The sequence below is a fragment of the Mercenaria mercenaria genome, chromosome 6 (assembly GCF_021730395.1).
Source record: "Mercenaria mercenaria strain notata chromosome 6, MADL_Memer_1, whole genome shotgun sequence".
NCBI lineage: Eukaryota > Metazoa > Mollusca > Bivalvia > Venerida > Veneridae > Mercenaria > Mercenaria mercenaria.
The window spans coordinates 12,963,939-12,980,422 of NC_069366.1; the positions used below are offsets into that span (position 1 = coordinate 12,963,939).

The 16,484-nt window shown below is 36.5% G+C and overlaps 1 protein-coding gene across 1 annotated transcript in view; it reads right to left on the reverse strand.

Annotated features, from left to right (window-relative positions):
* The window catches only part of LOC123549646 (uncharacterized), a 63,188-nt gene that overhangs the window by 17,320 nt on the left and 29,384 nt on the right, over positions 1 to 16,484 (reverse strand). Inside the window, exons 14-19 of the mRNA XM_053546672.1 lie at positions 12,441 to 12,504; positions 11,497 to 11,541; positions 10,545 to 10,571; positions 1,736 to 1,803; positions 1,233 to 1,490; positions 224 to 359 (exon numbers count right to left, since the gene is read on the reverse strand). Of these exons, the coding sequence (XP_053402647.1) occupies positions 224 to 359; positions 1,233 to 1,490; positions 1,736 to 1,803; positions 10,545 to 10,571; positions 11,497 to 11,541; positions 12,441 to 12,504 (598 nt within the window). The remainder of the gene's footprint in view (positions 1 to 223; positions 360 to 1,232; positions 1,491 to 1,735; positions 1,804 to 10,544; positions 10,572 to 11,496; positions 11,542 to 12,440; positions 12,505 to 16,484) is intronic.

The following is a 16,484-nucleotide window of genomic DNA, read 5'->3' on the forward strand; positions in this document are numbered from 1 at the left end:
TTCAATTGTGTCTTTATATCAACCTTCATGGTATTCTCAAAGTTGATATGTTTAGGTGAAAAGATCGAAAATCATTTCTTCTCTTAAATACCGTGCATCACATATATAATTCTGGCTCTCATCACTTATAAAATAACTGCATAAATTATCATGTTCACTTCAGAAGGTAAATTTCGATCTTCCATTGAAACTAAGATCTGAAGGAATAAAAACATATATAAACCTGATTTGCTATTCTGCGTAACTCCCATTGTGAATGTCCCAAACTCTCTGCTGTCTGGTATAAAATCACTTTAAGTATCCTAGACATTTCTTGTAAATATTCTTTTTCCATCCAGCCACATTTACATGGAATATTGCTGGAATATAAAATCACTTGAATTAATCCTGATGTATCTTGGCAATACTCTTTCTTCATGCAGTTGCATTTACATGGAATAGCACTAAATATGAAATCATTTGAAGTATTCTAAACCTATTTTGTAAATGAGCCGCGCCATGAGAAAACCAACACAGTGGCTTTGCGACCAGCATGGATCCAGACCAGCCTGCATATCCGCGCAGTCTGGTCAGGATCCATGCTGTTCGCTAACAGTTTCTTTAATTGCAATAGGCTTTGAAAGCGAACAGCATGGATCCTGACCAGACTGCGCGGATATGCAGGCTGGTCTGGATCCATGCTGGTCGCAAAGCCACTATGTTGGTTTTCTCATAGTGCGGCTCAAATACTCTTTTTTCAACCAGATACATTTGCATGGAATATTACTGAAATACAGAATAACAAAGTATCCTAGAAATACTGGGGTACCTTGTAAATACTTTTTCTGAATTATCAAAGACATCTAATTCATTTAAAAAAGAAAAAGCAACACATGTCTGAACTCTATGCTGATTAACATATTCTACAGAGAAATACATGGAAATTAAGGATGGAAATATATCCCTATCAGGCATTTAACCCACACCATGCTGGACACTAGATTGATTCTGCCTTTGCGACCAGTATAGACCATGATCAGCCTGCACATCCGTGCTGCCTGATCATGATCTGCACTGTTCGCTATTCAGTCAGTAAATTTTCAGTAAACATCCCTTCAAATGATAAATGGTACTGCCCAAAATGGAAGATAGGCCAGTCTATTATTGAAATTTAGTATGGTAAGGATTAATACAAAATCTATAAGAAATATTTTCACTGATGAAACTGAGAAACCTCCATGCAGTATAAATACCTGTTTTTATTATTATTATTGTTCTCCATCAACTGTCTCAGTTTTTTTAACTGTTGCTGCTGTTTTATCTCACATCTATCAGTATCTGTACTGTCTGTGTTCACATTGTCAATTAACTGGGCCTGTGTCAGCAGGGAGCATGTGTTGTCAAAGTGACTCTGACCCACCCCTGCTACACTCTGTCCTGTCCCGGGAGATCTTACAGGCTGATGGTTTGCTATGGTTTCTGACGTATTTTCTTGATCTACAGTATTCAGTCTGTAATGCAATGTACCACACATGCACTTATAAGGCAGAAATTATCTCTACATTCTCTCACATTTACAGGTATATAAATCCTAAATTTTCAGCAGGGTAACTGTTGATGAATTATAATCACTTGTTAGTGCCTGTTTTTTATGTAAGGAATTGTACAACAGGATGTACTGTTGTTAAACCATAATAATTACATAAACCTTTTGATTATTATAAATTGATATAAATGGTACGAAAAAAGTTTTTACCTTTCTATTTTCTTCCCAAAGATACCATCAGGTTCATCCTTCAGTTCTGCCTGTGTAAGAAACCGCACCTGAAATATATATCACATCACTTTACAGTCTGTGTTAGTAACAACACCTGTATTACATATTAACAGCATCTAACAGTGTGTTACATAATACTAATTTAAGCTTATGGATTTTTCCCTTCAACCTTGTATTTCTGGTATTGTTTTCTTTTTCACAAAAATATCAAGCTCCTTCACAAAAAATATCAAGCCTGCTTGAAGAAGGTAAGTGGCTTTACCTACATGCATGTTATACCTGAAATGATGCCTGTATGGACATACACACTCTCACAGGTATACAGGAGCTCACAGGTATAAGACTATCACAGGCATACAGGCTCTCACAGGCATACAGGCTATCACAGGCATACAGGATCTCACAGGTACACAGGCTCTCACAGGCATACAGGCTCTCACAGGTATACAGGATCTCACAGGTATACAGGCTCTCACAGGCATACAGGCTCTCACAGGTACACAGGCTATCACAGGCATAAAGGATCTCACAGGTACACAGGCTCTCACAGGCATACAGGCTCTCACAGGCATACAGGCTCTCACAGACATACAGGCTCTCACAGGCATACAGGCTCTCACAGGCATACAGGCTCTCACAGGTATACAGGCTATCACAGGCATACAGGCTCTCACAGGTGCAGCTATCACAGTATACAGGATCCACCAGGTATCAGATCTACAGTATACAGATACTCACAGGCATTCTACAGGCTTCTACAGGCATACAGGATCTCACAGGCATACAGGCTCTCACAGGCATACAGGCTCTCACAGACATACAGGCTCTCACAGGCATACAGGCTCTCACAGGCATACAGGCTCTCACAGGCATACAGGCTCTCACAGGTATATAGGCTATCACAGGCATACAGGCTCTCACAGTCATGCAGGCTATCACAGGCATACAGGCATTCACAGGTATACAGGATCTCACAGGTATACAAACTATCAGTTATACAAATTCTCACAGGCATTCTACAGGCTTCTAAAGGCATATAGGCTCTCATAGACATACAGACTCTAATGGGCATATAGGCTCCGTATAGGCATACATGCCCTCACAGGCATTCAGGCTTTTACAGACATACAGGCTCTAACATTCATACAGGCTCTCACATTCATACAGGCTCTCACATTCATACAGGCTCTAACATTCATACAGGCTCTCACATTCATACAGGCTCTCACATTCATACAGGCTCTCACATTCATACAGACTCTCACATTCATACAGGCTCTCACATTCATACAGGCTCTCACATTCATACAGGCTCTAACATTCATACAGGCTCTATATGGGCACACAGTCTCTTATATAGATACAAGTTGTGGACTTGTGACCTAGATCTTAAGGTTATGAATATTCTATCTAAATATAATAAAAATCAAAGAAGAAATGAAAGTGTTAAGAGTATTAACATTTACATAAACCAAGGGTCCAATCTCTTCAGCTACTGGTCCAATACTGCCCATTATCAAATTCAATAAAGATCACATAGCCATACAAGTATGATTGCTAGCTAAAGTGTAAAGAAACCAATTGTGGATTGACATTGTGGCATACAATTGCCAGTCTGACAATAGACTTCCAACAATCTGTAAAGCTCAGAAGTCTAAACATAGTTTTCTCCAGGTTATACACAGAAAATGATTACAGGTTACATATTGCAACCTGAACTATGATGTTACAAGAACTCCTAAAACAAAAGTGATCAACCAGTGTTGATACCCAGAGGTTTTTGTGTCTTCTTTATAAATGTACAGAGACACTGTAAGTTTTCTTCAGTATAACTGGTCAAACAGCAAAGTGAATCACACTTTAAAACTGTTCACCTCTGGCAGAAACCAAAGCAAAGCAATCACAAAGTGTATTCTGTATTAAGTTTGCTTTTATTTTCAAACCAGTATTATGGAAGATAAAAGCCGAAAGCTTAAAATAAAAACCACTTCTATAGATGTATATTACCTTGGGGTGAGTATGTGTCTACAATGTTAATGGTTAATGATTATCTAAAATATTAAACACTAAATTTTGTTAGGTATAATATGCATAATTAGGTGCGTGAAATCTCTAGTGTTCTATTATACTACACTTTAAAAAACAATCTGAATTATCAAATTTCCTAGATGAATGCAGGCAAATTCTGCCGTTGTTGTCAATTATCACCATAAATTTATCCACAAGGTACTGGGTCATAAGCATTATGTGTGGCCAGTAGTTGATATTCTGTCCAGGTGCTTGACAAAAGATTCAATATATGACTGCAGTGTGCCTTCTAGTCAAAATGGCATGTCTAGTGCAATAAAGGCAACAGGCCTTACATCCATGATCCATGGTGAAACTAGGTGTGCTATTTTCACCAGAAGACACACCCCAGCCACTTATTGACCTTTTTATTACATTCAATGCTATACCCAGCCGAAATTGATGGTTTATTACCATGGTAATTCATGGTTTACCATAGTAGTTCATGGTCATGGAGCAATGGTTTACCATGGTTGACCATGGCTGTGGTAATTGGCACCACGGTTATAAAACATGGTATCAGACCATGGTTAAAAACCATGACTGACCAATCAACCATGGTCGACCAAGGCGATTACTGACTATCAAAAACTGTATAAATATGAATTTGAAAGGGTCGTGAAAATACATGACAATAGCAGTCTATATCTATTTGAGCAAGTCAGTTATTAATTTGTCATAAAATTGCTAATATGACAACAAATTATTGTCAGACTATGAAAGTTTACCTTCGAATCTGTCTATAAATGCAGGAAAACTATTCTATAACTAGGAAAACTTTTGGAGCCAAAATGCAGTCAGGCGTCTTTGGTGCATTGTAAAACTTGATGTGTGAAAATTACTAACATGACCATGGTAGTCCATGGTCAACCGTGGTTGAAAAAAAGTTGATCACGGTAGACCATTGTCGAACTGTTGATCATCTTTTCTAACCATGGTTGACCATGGCCAATTTTATCTCACCATGGTCGACCATGGCCGACTGTGGTCCTGACCATGTTTTCACCATGGTATTTGATGGTTGACCACGTTAAAACAAAATAAGAGCTGTCTAATGACAGTGCACTTAGCTATCTGCAACCCTTCAACATAACACTATCTTACATACAAATGTTTAACCAATACTTTCAAAGTTGAAAAGGGGCATAATTTTGTAAACTGTAAGTCAGACATGTAAAATCTTGTTCAGAATGGTCAAATTATGATGCTGGTGACTTATGAAGAGTTCGAAGCATTAGGAATAACAGACCCTGTGAAACCTGCTTCCATCTGGAACTTTCTCCTAAAAAGCCCCAACAAATTTCCAAGTGAAAAAGGGTCATACTTTTGCCAATATGTAAGCTAGATGTATGAACATGTCAAATGTGGTTATCTCATGATTCCAAAAATGTCTGTAGAGTTTGTAAAAATTTGGTCAAAAAGTTTCTGAGAAACAGGCTTACATGCAAAACTTTCATGAAATTCCTATGTTAAAAAGGGGCAAATTTAGACAAAATGTAAGGCAACGTTACTACACCTGCTCTGTGGAATCATCTCATGATATGAAAGACTAAACTGATGAGTTTGAAAACAGTCAGTCAAGCAGTTCCTGAGAAACCTGCTTACACATAATACTTTCACAAAGTTCCTATGTTACAAAGGACCACAATTTTGACAAAACAGCAGCTAGTTATGTCATTTGTTCCTGGAGGTAATCTAGCAATGTTTACAACAAAGAATTTGGCCTATGACTTTTTAAGGCACCTGCTCAAATGCAAAACTTTTCTGACAATGATGCAGACAATGATCGACACTGATGAAAGCGTGACAACAAAAACTGGACTATTAAAAAATTTCAAACAGTCAAGCTAAAAGTGTGTGAACTAGTTTTGACACAAGGATAAATACTTGGCAGTTCTGTGACAAAAAAGAAACAGTTTATTGTAAAAATTACAGAAACTATCTAATCGTTACAGCATAAGATTTAAATATCTTTCACCAAGTAAAAACCAGATGCACTACTTTCATGAGCAACATCACAAGATGCACTATTTTCATGAGTGGCATAGCCAAGAGTGAAAATGTAAGCTCTTGTGTTCACCAATGAAAGATATTTGATCATACATATAAAGTAAATAAAGTTTCTTTTTATATTATGTTTTCAGTGAAAATATATTACTCATTTTTCACTATGAAATTATCCAATATATTTCACTGTAGTATTTCAATAATTCACTGAAAAACATGTGATAAAAGACTTTAGAAACAGTACATGGTGTAATACAAAGAAAGCCATCAGTATATATTTAGGAAAGAAAATGCAGAATTATATTTTTGTTAAATGATATAAGATGTAATAGAAACAGCTTGTTAAAAACCTTACCAATCCATCCTAAAACCAAGAAATTTCCAAAATATTTTTAAACAGTTAATTTACATTAGTACTGCATGTTTTGCAGTATTCAGAGTCTAAGTCATTAGGTTGGCTCAACTGTGTACCCTGTTTTCACTCAGTACACTGATTTTGCCTGACTTGTACTCGTTCAGTCGGACTAGTTGTGTGCGCATCATTTGGAACACATGCGGGACATGCCTCATAGCCCAATCTAAACATCATGGTGCATTTCGGTGTACCGATCAAATAATCGGGAATTAGCTTGGTGCCTTACGAATTGAACCCACTTACAGTTTACAGTTCACTGGCATAGCTAAATGTAGATCCTGGCCTGCATATGTGTACATAAAACTATTTCTTTTCATTTTTGGTTCTAGGTTTGCTGGAAAACACCTACTCGCATACTTCCATTACAGATTAAACATGTTCCTGGTAAAGCATGTCCCTGGCTGCACATATCAATACTGCTCTGGTACTTTTTTTCTAATTGACCCTTCACCTTAGGAGCAAAACAAGGGACAAGCAAGAGCTGTCTGTTGACAGTGCGCTCAACTATTCGAAGAATTGAAGTATAGGGTCAAAATATTACCACAGATTTTCAGACAAAAGAAGAAAAATAGATAAAACAAACAATGTACCTGTATTTGTGGATTTATTTGATTTATTTGGGTTTTACGGCACACCAACACAGTATAGGTTATATGGCGACAAACAAGACTACAAATTTTGGTTTCACATCTCATTTACATCGAAATAAAAACATGAGGTATGGTATCAAAATTTGCATACCTGCTGGAATCACAGAGTTACAGCAAAACCAAGTGTTAAGACCTTATAAGTCGCCTCTTACGATCATGCAAGGGTAAGGCAGTGGTTCCAATTCTTTTCATACACTGATCATCCCAGAACCATATAGGGCACTGGATAAGTCTTGCACTATATGGCAATGTGTGACCATGATGATAAGCAAGTGTTCAAAGTTTCAAAACCATATATCAAACAGTTTTGACAAAATATGGAACGGTATGTGAAACTTAACTAATTTCTATGTCAAAAAAGGGCCATAACTGAGCTAAAGTCCTTGTCCTAGTTATTTAGTCTTGCCTACATATGTATACTATGATGGTAAACAAGTGGTCAAAGTTTCAAAGCCATATGACAAACAGGTTAAGCAAAATATAGACTGGTATGAAAAAATTAACTGATTTCCAAGTCCAAAAAGGGCCATAATTCAGCCAAGCAAGAAGTATGTACTCTGCTACAATGGATCATGAGATAGCAGTGTCAGTTCAAGCATTCAATATTTTGACAAAACCATATTCAGCAATACTAGAAAGTTTCCTGCTACAGATGGAGATCATGATGATAAACAAGTGTTCAAAGTTTCAAAGGCACATGTCAAACAGTTTTGACAAAACATGGACTTGTACGAAAATTGTACAAATTACTAGGTCCAAAAAGGGCCATAATTCAGCCAAAATAGTTGACAGAGTTATGTACTCTTGCCTACATATAGAGACTGTTATAACAAACAAGTGATAAAAGTTTCAAAACCATTTGTCATACACTTTACACAAAATATGAACTGGTCTGAAAAACTTAACCAAGATTTATAAGTTAAAAGGGGCCATAATTCAGCCAAAATCCTTGATGGAGTTATGTACTCTTGCCTAAAACTGGACATGCTGATGGTACACAAGTGTTGAAAGATTCAAAGCTTTATCTCAAAAGGTTTTGTCAAAATGTGGACTGATACGAAAAACGTAACCAAGGTGTGATGCAGATGCCGTGGCGAGTAGGATAGCTCTACTTATTTTTTGAATAGTAGAGCTAAAAACAGTGGAACCACAAGCAGCAATTAACAATTTGAGACCCAACTGGACCCAAGTCTCTCATCTCAGGAGGCCCTCCAGAGATGACTAAACAAGAATGCTACAGACAAAATTTGGCAAGAACTATCTAAACAAGCTTGAGACAGGACCATACAAAGGTGCTTCAGACCAGATTTGGTAAAGATCTTTAATGGTAAATGAGAAGAAACTGTTAAAAAGGTTTTTAATTTTTAGCTCTGGTGGCCTCTGAAAGGGACCAAACTGAACTATTTCAGAAAACTTGAAAGAGGTTAATGCCAGGATGCTTCTGACCACATCTTATGTAATTCTGACGATTAGTTTCAGAGAAGATGATAAACAAAATGCTGACGCAGGACTATAGATGCCAGATCATTGACCTATACAACTATCTTGCCCTAAACAAAGTTTAGGTAAGCTTAAAATGGATCACAATCAATTTTGCATGAAAGCTGAGATATGAAAATTCTGGATGCAGGAAAATTTTTCAGGTCTCTTATTTCTTATGATCAGATGTGTTTCAATATGTAGCAAAATTTTTATAAGAATCACGCTAAAGTGTTTCCCTTGTTAATAGACTATACTGCACTCATGATAAAAAAATATTTCCATCTGTAGTTATATCGTCGACCTCAGTTTAAAAGGACGCATCTGCAAAATGCCAATTTTTCAGGAGACACAAAAAACGAAAATTCAAAAATGGCGTATATGCAAACAAAAAGATGTAAAAATTTGAAAAAATCAGCATCAAAAAGAGATAATATATAATTTTTTTTTCATGCAAAATCTATCTTAAAAACCTAACCATTCCGAGGCATGAATATGATTTAAAAGAATCCCAAAAAGCTTCATTTATTGCATTTTATTTTAACAAACATCAAAAATATGTAATTTGTGCAAAATAGTGTTTTAATTGCAAATACATCTTTTTAGCATGTTGATGAAATTTATTATACGTCCTTTCCTCACATGACAATTTTTTACCTTTGCGATTGTCTATTGTATCTGATATCTTCGCAAAAAACGTGGGAACACTTTACCTTTTCGAAAATGACTTAAATTTTTTTTTAGCAAAAATGCATTTGCGTCCTTTTCAAATAAGGCCGTTGATATACTGACCACAGTCAAGTACGCTATGAAGACTGACAGCTACTGGATAAAGTGGTCTCCTGTTATAGACTTGAAACCAAATGGTCTATTGACCTACCTACCAACCAACCAACAAGCAAACAATGCACCCTTTCTCTGAGGAGGAGGTAGTGTAGGAGACATATATAATTAATTTAATTAAGATATCATGCATGCATACTACTTATATTGTAAAAATACTAATATTGGTATATAAAGCACGACCATGCAAAAAAAACCCATATCTTTCATACTGTGATAACTGTGAAATCATTTATATACAAGGGAGATTAATTTTCCTGCATTTGTGGTTGGAATTCCTGATTGCTTTCATCCTTGAAATTAAATCCCAGCAAACAATTAAAATACTTATCTTCGAAAGATAGAACCCAGAAATTCATATCTAAATGAAGTAAACTTTTTTGGTTGAAACCATTAATTTCATGCCCATGAAACTGAATGACATCCCAGAATGTAAGATAATAACTGTCTGTAATGTGTCTGTAATGTTATATCTATAATTCTAATATGCTTTCTCTGTTAAAACACTCTTACACTAGAATGAAGTCACGTTAACGTGCAGTGACGTCAATGTTTTTGTTGCGACCAAGAAAGAGCGCTTCTATATTTTATCTACTGTTTTAATTTATAAGGGCATAATAGAAAAGTAGATATGTCTGGTTTGCATGTTGTTCTTTTTAGTGTTGTATTTAAGAAATAATTTATATCAAAAGAGAGTTTTAACACTGCGCCCTCGTGAAATTATTACGCACAACGTATAACCGCCCATCATGCATAAATAGTGTTAAAACACTCTTTTGATATAAATTATTTCTTAAATACAACACTAAAAAGAACAACATGCAAACCAGACATATCTACTTATTTTGTAGAACCTTTAGGAACATTTGTTTTCCATTTTTACAGTCTTTTTTTTTTTTTTTTTTTAACTTTACCGACTTTTAAACTTTTTCTTTTATTTACAAACTTTACAATATAATTAACAAAAATACAGTGACCTTTTAAGACTTTTTTTACATGTTTAAATTCTGTAATGTATTTGTGCCTTGAACAATTATCAAAATGCCATCCCACATTTTCAAATATTATTCAAAAAAAATCTTTTCATGCATATCTAATATATCAAGTTTCATTTTTTTTCTTTTTAATTTAGAGTAAACAATTTAAGGAGAATTTCTCTTTTCATCAATGTTGGTGCATTCCCAAAATGACAGGGGAAAAGGCTTGCTATCATACTGACTGAAGGATACAAATACTGCGTAAGTAAAGACAACAAAAATTGATGAAAATCATCCACATGCAATATAGTTGTGGTACGCAGCTAAAGGGGAGCAATATATAATTATACCTGTCGCCAATTTCTACGTCTGACATGCTATAAATAACATATTGCATGCTTTATTGATAAAAAATCTATTAAACATACCACATATACATTTTCGTCTATGTCTATAAATGTTTTTTTGTTTGTTTGTTTTTTTTTTTTTTATGAAAACATAATTATTCAAATGTACTTAGTACTTGGCAGATTTTCTTTAGTATGTCTCAATTTGATAAATACAAGAAGGAAAGGATGTATGAACTTAATGATAGCTCACTCTTCGCATAACAAAATAATTGATGCTAGAAGACTATAAGAATCTTTCACTGGTTGAAGGTACGAATGGAAATATCTGGCTTGACGGTAACTTTTTCGGAGCCAAATTACAGCAAAACAGTTACACGAGAACCAGATATTTTCATTTGCACCTTCTACTAGTGACAGGTTCTTTTTCTTGCATACCATATTTTTTGATATAGAAGAAATAAAATAAAACAAACGCTTTTCTTTTAAGCACTGATTTGTTATTGTAGCGTATGAATTTACGTATTAATTCATAAATTGCAGCAGATTAGTCATCCTACACCCCGGGGAGTAAGACGAGATTTTTCAGCACCTGCAAAAGCACGGGAAAATCCTGTCTGGTATGCAAGAAAGCCTCTACTACAACTTTATTTATTGAAAAGATAATAACAATAATATATATATCAATTCATCTCATGCAAATACAACATTTCATTTCTTTCTAATTTTACAGAGATGCTCCTAACAGATGTAGAATATAGACAGTTTTACCAGATTAAGTAAGCATATATTTCTATGAAAGACGTCAATGCAGTCTAGCTGAATATTTGATACATGTTGAAGCAATTAGCGTAGGTAAAGAAGTACAGTGTCACTGCTGTCTTAAATTTTCAAACTGCAATTTTATAACATTTTTATGCAAATCAACATGTAAATAAGAAAACAGATTACTTACAGCTAGAGATTTCTCTGACTCTACATGATGAATCAATTTGTTAGGCTGAAAATTTCAATCAAAATAACATTAACACTGAAGTAACATTAGGTGGGCTTGTGGTAACATGCTTGACTATTAATCCAGAGGACCGGGGTTCAAATCCCAGTCCAGGTACTGGAAATTTCTGAGATACACTTCAGTGTCTCCCACCTTACTAAGAAACAAGTACCAGTTCTTCCCAGGAAAGATGATTTAGTGTGTATTCATCCTAAACAATGGACATGTTAAAAGAGTTCTTAGATGACAACACAATGAGAGAACATCAAAACAGAGTTCTTAAATGACAACACAATGAGAGAACATCAAAACAGAGTTCTTAAATGGCAACACAATGAGAGAACGTCAAAACAGAGTTCTTAAATGACAACACAATGAGAGAACGTCAAAACAGAGTTCTTAAATGACAACAAAATGAGAGAACGTCAAAACAGAGTTCTTAAATGACAACACAGTGTGAGAACATCAAAACAGAGTTCTTAAATGACAACACAATGAGAGAACATCAAAACAGTGTTCTTAAATGACAACACAACGAGAGAACATCAAAACAGAGTTCTTAAATGACAACAGTGAAACAGGAGTAAATCAATATGTCTCTCACACCACTGTGTGGTGGGAGACAGAATTCTATTAGATGACAACACTGTGTCAGAACATCAAAACAGAATTCTCAGATGGCAACACAGTGTCAAAACATCAAAACAGAATTCTCAGATGGCAACACAGTGTCAGAACATCAAAACAGAATTCTCAGATGGCAACACAGTGTCAGAACATCAAAACAGAATTCTCAGATGGCAACACAGAGTGATAACTCTTACATGACAAACACATTTACTGAGGCATTGTCCATATGGAAAACAATCTGAGTATGTGTACTCTCAGAACTTTTACACTCATACCTGTGAAAAATCATTTGACTCCATGTTGCTACTGGTTTGTGGCAGTTTGCTGTCTGGCTCTTTACTGAAAAACCAATTTTGTAAACACATAAAACTTGACATACCTATAAGCATTAGTATTAAATTACATAAACAAACAAGAGCTGTCTCCGTAGGATGACACATGCCCCCGATGGCACTTTGAATGAATAGTTATGGCCGATGTTAGAGTTTAGGACCTTTGACCTACGGAGTTGGGTCTTGCGCGCGACACATCGTCTTACTGTGTCACACATTCATGCATAGTTATTTTAAAATCCATGCATGAATGACAAAGATATGGACCGGACATGCCCATCAATGCACTATCATGAAAAATGATCTTTAACGTCTAAATGTGACCTTGACCTTTGAGCTACGGACCTGGGTCTTGCGTGTGACATGTCGTCTTACTGTGGTACACATTCATGCCAAGTTATTTGAAAATCCATCCATCGATGACAAAGATATGGACCGGACACACCCATCAATGCACTATCCTTTAACGTCTAAGTGTGACCTTGACCTTTGAGCTACGGACCTGGGTCTTGCGCACTGCACGTCATCTTACTGTGGTACACATTCATGCCAAGTTATTAGAAAATCCATCCATCGATGACAAAGATATGGACCGGACACGCCCATCAATGCACTATCCTTTAACGTCTAAGTGTGACCTTGACCTTTGAGCTACGGACCTGGGTCTTGCGCACTGCACGTCGTCTTACTGTGGTACACATTCATGCCAAGTTATTTGAAAATCCATCCATCGATGACAAAGATATGGACCGGACACGAAAATTGCGGACAGACCGACAGACCGACAGACCGACAGACTGACAGACTGACAGACCGACAGACGGTTCAAAAACTATATGCCTCCCTTCGGGGGCATAAAAAATTGTAATAAAATAAACTGAATAGATGATAAAGAAAAGGGGCATGAGACCCTAGCTTGCTCACCTGACCTATACCTTTTAACTTTATTTTTGACCAAGTTTGATTAACATCCATCCAATACTTTATGAGGAGCCAAGATTTTTTCTATTCTTAGTTCTGGCAGCCCCTATGTGTATTCAACCAGAGCCATTTGAGATCCTACAGATCAAATCTGGTGAAGATCCATCATGTAGTTCACACAAAGATTTTTTCTTCCCTTTATTTCTATCAATCTTAAGTGTAAGTCAACAGAGCAATCTGTTTTTTCGTCCATGCAAGGGTGCTTCATGTCAAGACAAGCATCCACTTGTTCCTAAGAAACTGTTTTTAATTTTTTTCTGTTTCTACCTGTGGTGGCCCCTTAATAAATTCAAACAGAACCAACTGAAAATTTTTAGCTCTGTATGCTGCTAATAAAAGTCAAGTAGAACCATTTTAAACAACTTAAGAGAGGTCCATTAAAGGATAAAGTTTGGTAAGGATCTATCAGATGACTCATGAAAGTGGTGTGTAAAGGTTTTCTATTTTAGCTCTAATGGCCCCTAAAAGGAATCAAACAGAACCATTTGAATCAACTTAAAAGCAGTCCATCAAAGGATATTATAGACAATGTTTGATGAAGATCCATCAAGTAGTTCATCAGAAATTTCATGAAGGCTTTTTCTACTTTTAGCTCCGATGTCGCCACAAAAAGGGGTCAAGCAGAACCTTTTGATGAAAACTTAAGAGAAGCCCATACCAGGTTGCTGCAGACAAAGTTTAGTAAAGATCATCATGTGGTTCATGACAAAAATCATTTAAAGGTTTTTGCAACTCCTTAAAAGGGTCAAACGAACATTGGACAAATTAGAAGATGCTTTTGTAGAAAAGTGCATGTCTCCCCCAATGCATAGTCGTAGAAGCAAGAAGTCAATCTCAATAGGGGACAGAAGCGGAAGTCAAAGAGACACTGAAGGTTGGCTGCAACAGGGATCATCTACTTGGCATGTCCAATCATCCCACTAAGTTTCAACATTCTATGCCTAGTGGTTTCCAAGTTACGAATTGGGAACGGTTTTCTATGTTAAGGCCCCTGTAACCTTGACCTTTGATCGAGTGACCCAAAAATCAGTAAGGGTCATCTACTCTGCATGTCCAATCATCTTATTAAGTTTCAACATTCTGGGTCAAGTGGTTTTCATGTTATTGATTGGAAAGCGTCTTCTATGTTCGGCCCTCTGTGACCTTGACCTTTGATGGAGTGACCCCAAAAACAATAGCGGTCATCTACTCTGTAAGTCCTATCACCCTATGAAGTTTGAAGGTTCCAGGTCAAATGGTTCTCAAGTTATTGACCGGAAATGGATTTCCATGTTCTGTCCACTGCGACCTTGACCTTTATTAGAGTGACCCCAAAATCAATAGGGGTCATTTACTCTGCATGTCCAATCATCCTATGAAGTTTCAACATTCTGGGTCAGGTGGTTCTCAATTTACTGACCGGAAATGGTTATCCATGTTTGTGCCCCTGTGACGACCTTTGATAGAAAGACCAAAATTGATAGGGGTCATCTACTATGCATGTCCAATCATCCTATGAAGTTTCAACATTCTGGGTCAAGTGGTTCTCAAGTTATTGATCGGAAACGGTTTTCCATGCTCAGGCCCCTGTGACCTTGATCTTTAACAGAGTGACCCCAAAATCAATAGAGGTCATCTACTCTGCATGACCAATCATCCTATGAAGTTTCAACATTCTGGGTAAAGTGGTTCTCCAGTTATTGATCGGAAATGGTTTCCATGTTCAGGCCCCTGTGAGCTTGACCTTTAACAGAGTGACCCAAAAGTCAATAGAGGTCATCTACTCTGCATGACCAATCATCCTATCAGGCTTGTTGCAGTACTAGGGGTATAGTACTGAAGTACCAGTACCAGTACTTGCACATTTATGCAGTACCAGTACCAGTACCAGTACTAAATTTTGTCTGAGTACTGCAGTACCAGTACTTTTATTTTACGAGTAATGCAGTACCAGTACCAGTACTCTCTTGAGGTCAATTGTTATGGGTACTTGCAATAAACTGACTCATCATAAAACATTACATTTTCTCAGCTATTTTATTTCTAACTTAAATCTAGTGCATATTACATTAGTGCAAGAATATCATTTATGTATTTGTTTAACCTTGAACACAGCACTTTATGTATAGAAATTCATGTTTAAAGTTTCAACACACTTGTTAACTTTTTATGCATTTTTAGCTTCTGAATTGCATTTGATCATTATAAGGTTATGAAATGTCTCGTCATTCATCCGACACCTATCTGGCCGAAATATCTTGCCAGCTATAGAAAAGAGTCGTTCTACTGGGGCAAACATGATTGACAAACTTCATTGAAGACAAAGGCTTGTGTGTTTGTTTGTTTTGGGTGGCAGCATTCTTATGCAAAGGTAACAATACAGTTAATTACCACACTTATGTGCATAATAGATATCTGTTAATACAACTCAAATGATATGCATCCATTGTGCTTATTAACACCTTTTTCTATTGTATATTGTATTGTTTTGTCACAGTGTCAGACAATGTCTAAGGGATGTTAACATAAAGTTATGACAACAAAAAAACAAAGTACTTGTTGAGTACTGCAGTACCAGTACCACTTTTTTGAGACAGTAAAGCAGTATCAGTAACAGTAGTCGCCAAATTTTGACCAAGTAATTCAGTAGCAGTACCAGTAGTTGCTAAAATGGCTTGATACTGCAACAAGCCTGCATCCTATGAAGTTTTAACATTCTGGGTCAAGTGGTTCTCAAGTTATTGATTGGAAATGATTTTCCATGTTCAGGTACCTGTGACCTTGACCTTTGATGGAGTGACCCCAAAAACAATAGGGGTCGTCTACTCCATAAGCCCTGCCACCCTATGAAGTTTCAAGGTCCTAGATCAAATGGTTCTCCAGTTACTGATCGGAAATGAAGTGTGACGGATGGACGGACAGACAGGGCAAAAACAATATGTCTCCCCCATTGGGTGGGGAGACATAATTATTTGAACAAATGTGAAAGATGCTTCAAACTAAGTTTGGTGAAAATACACCATGTGA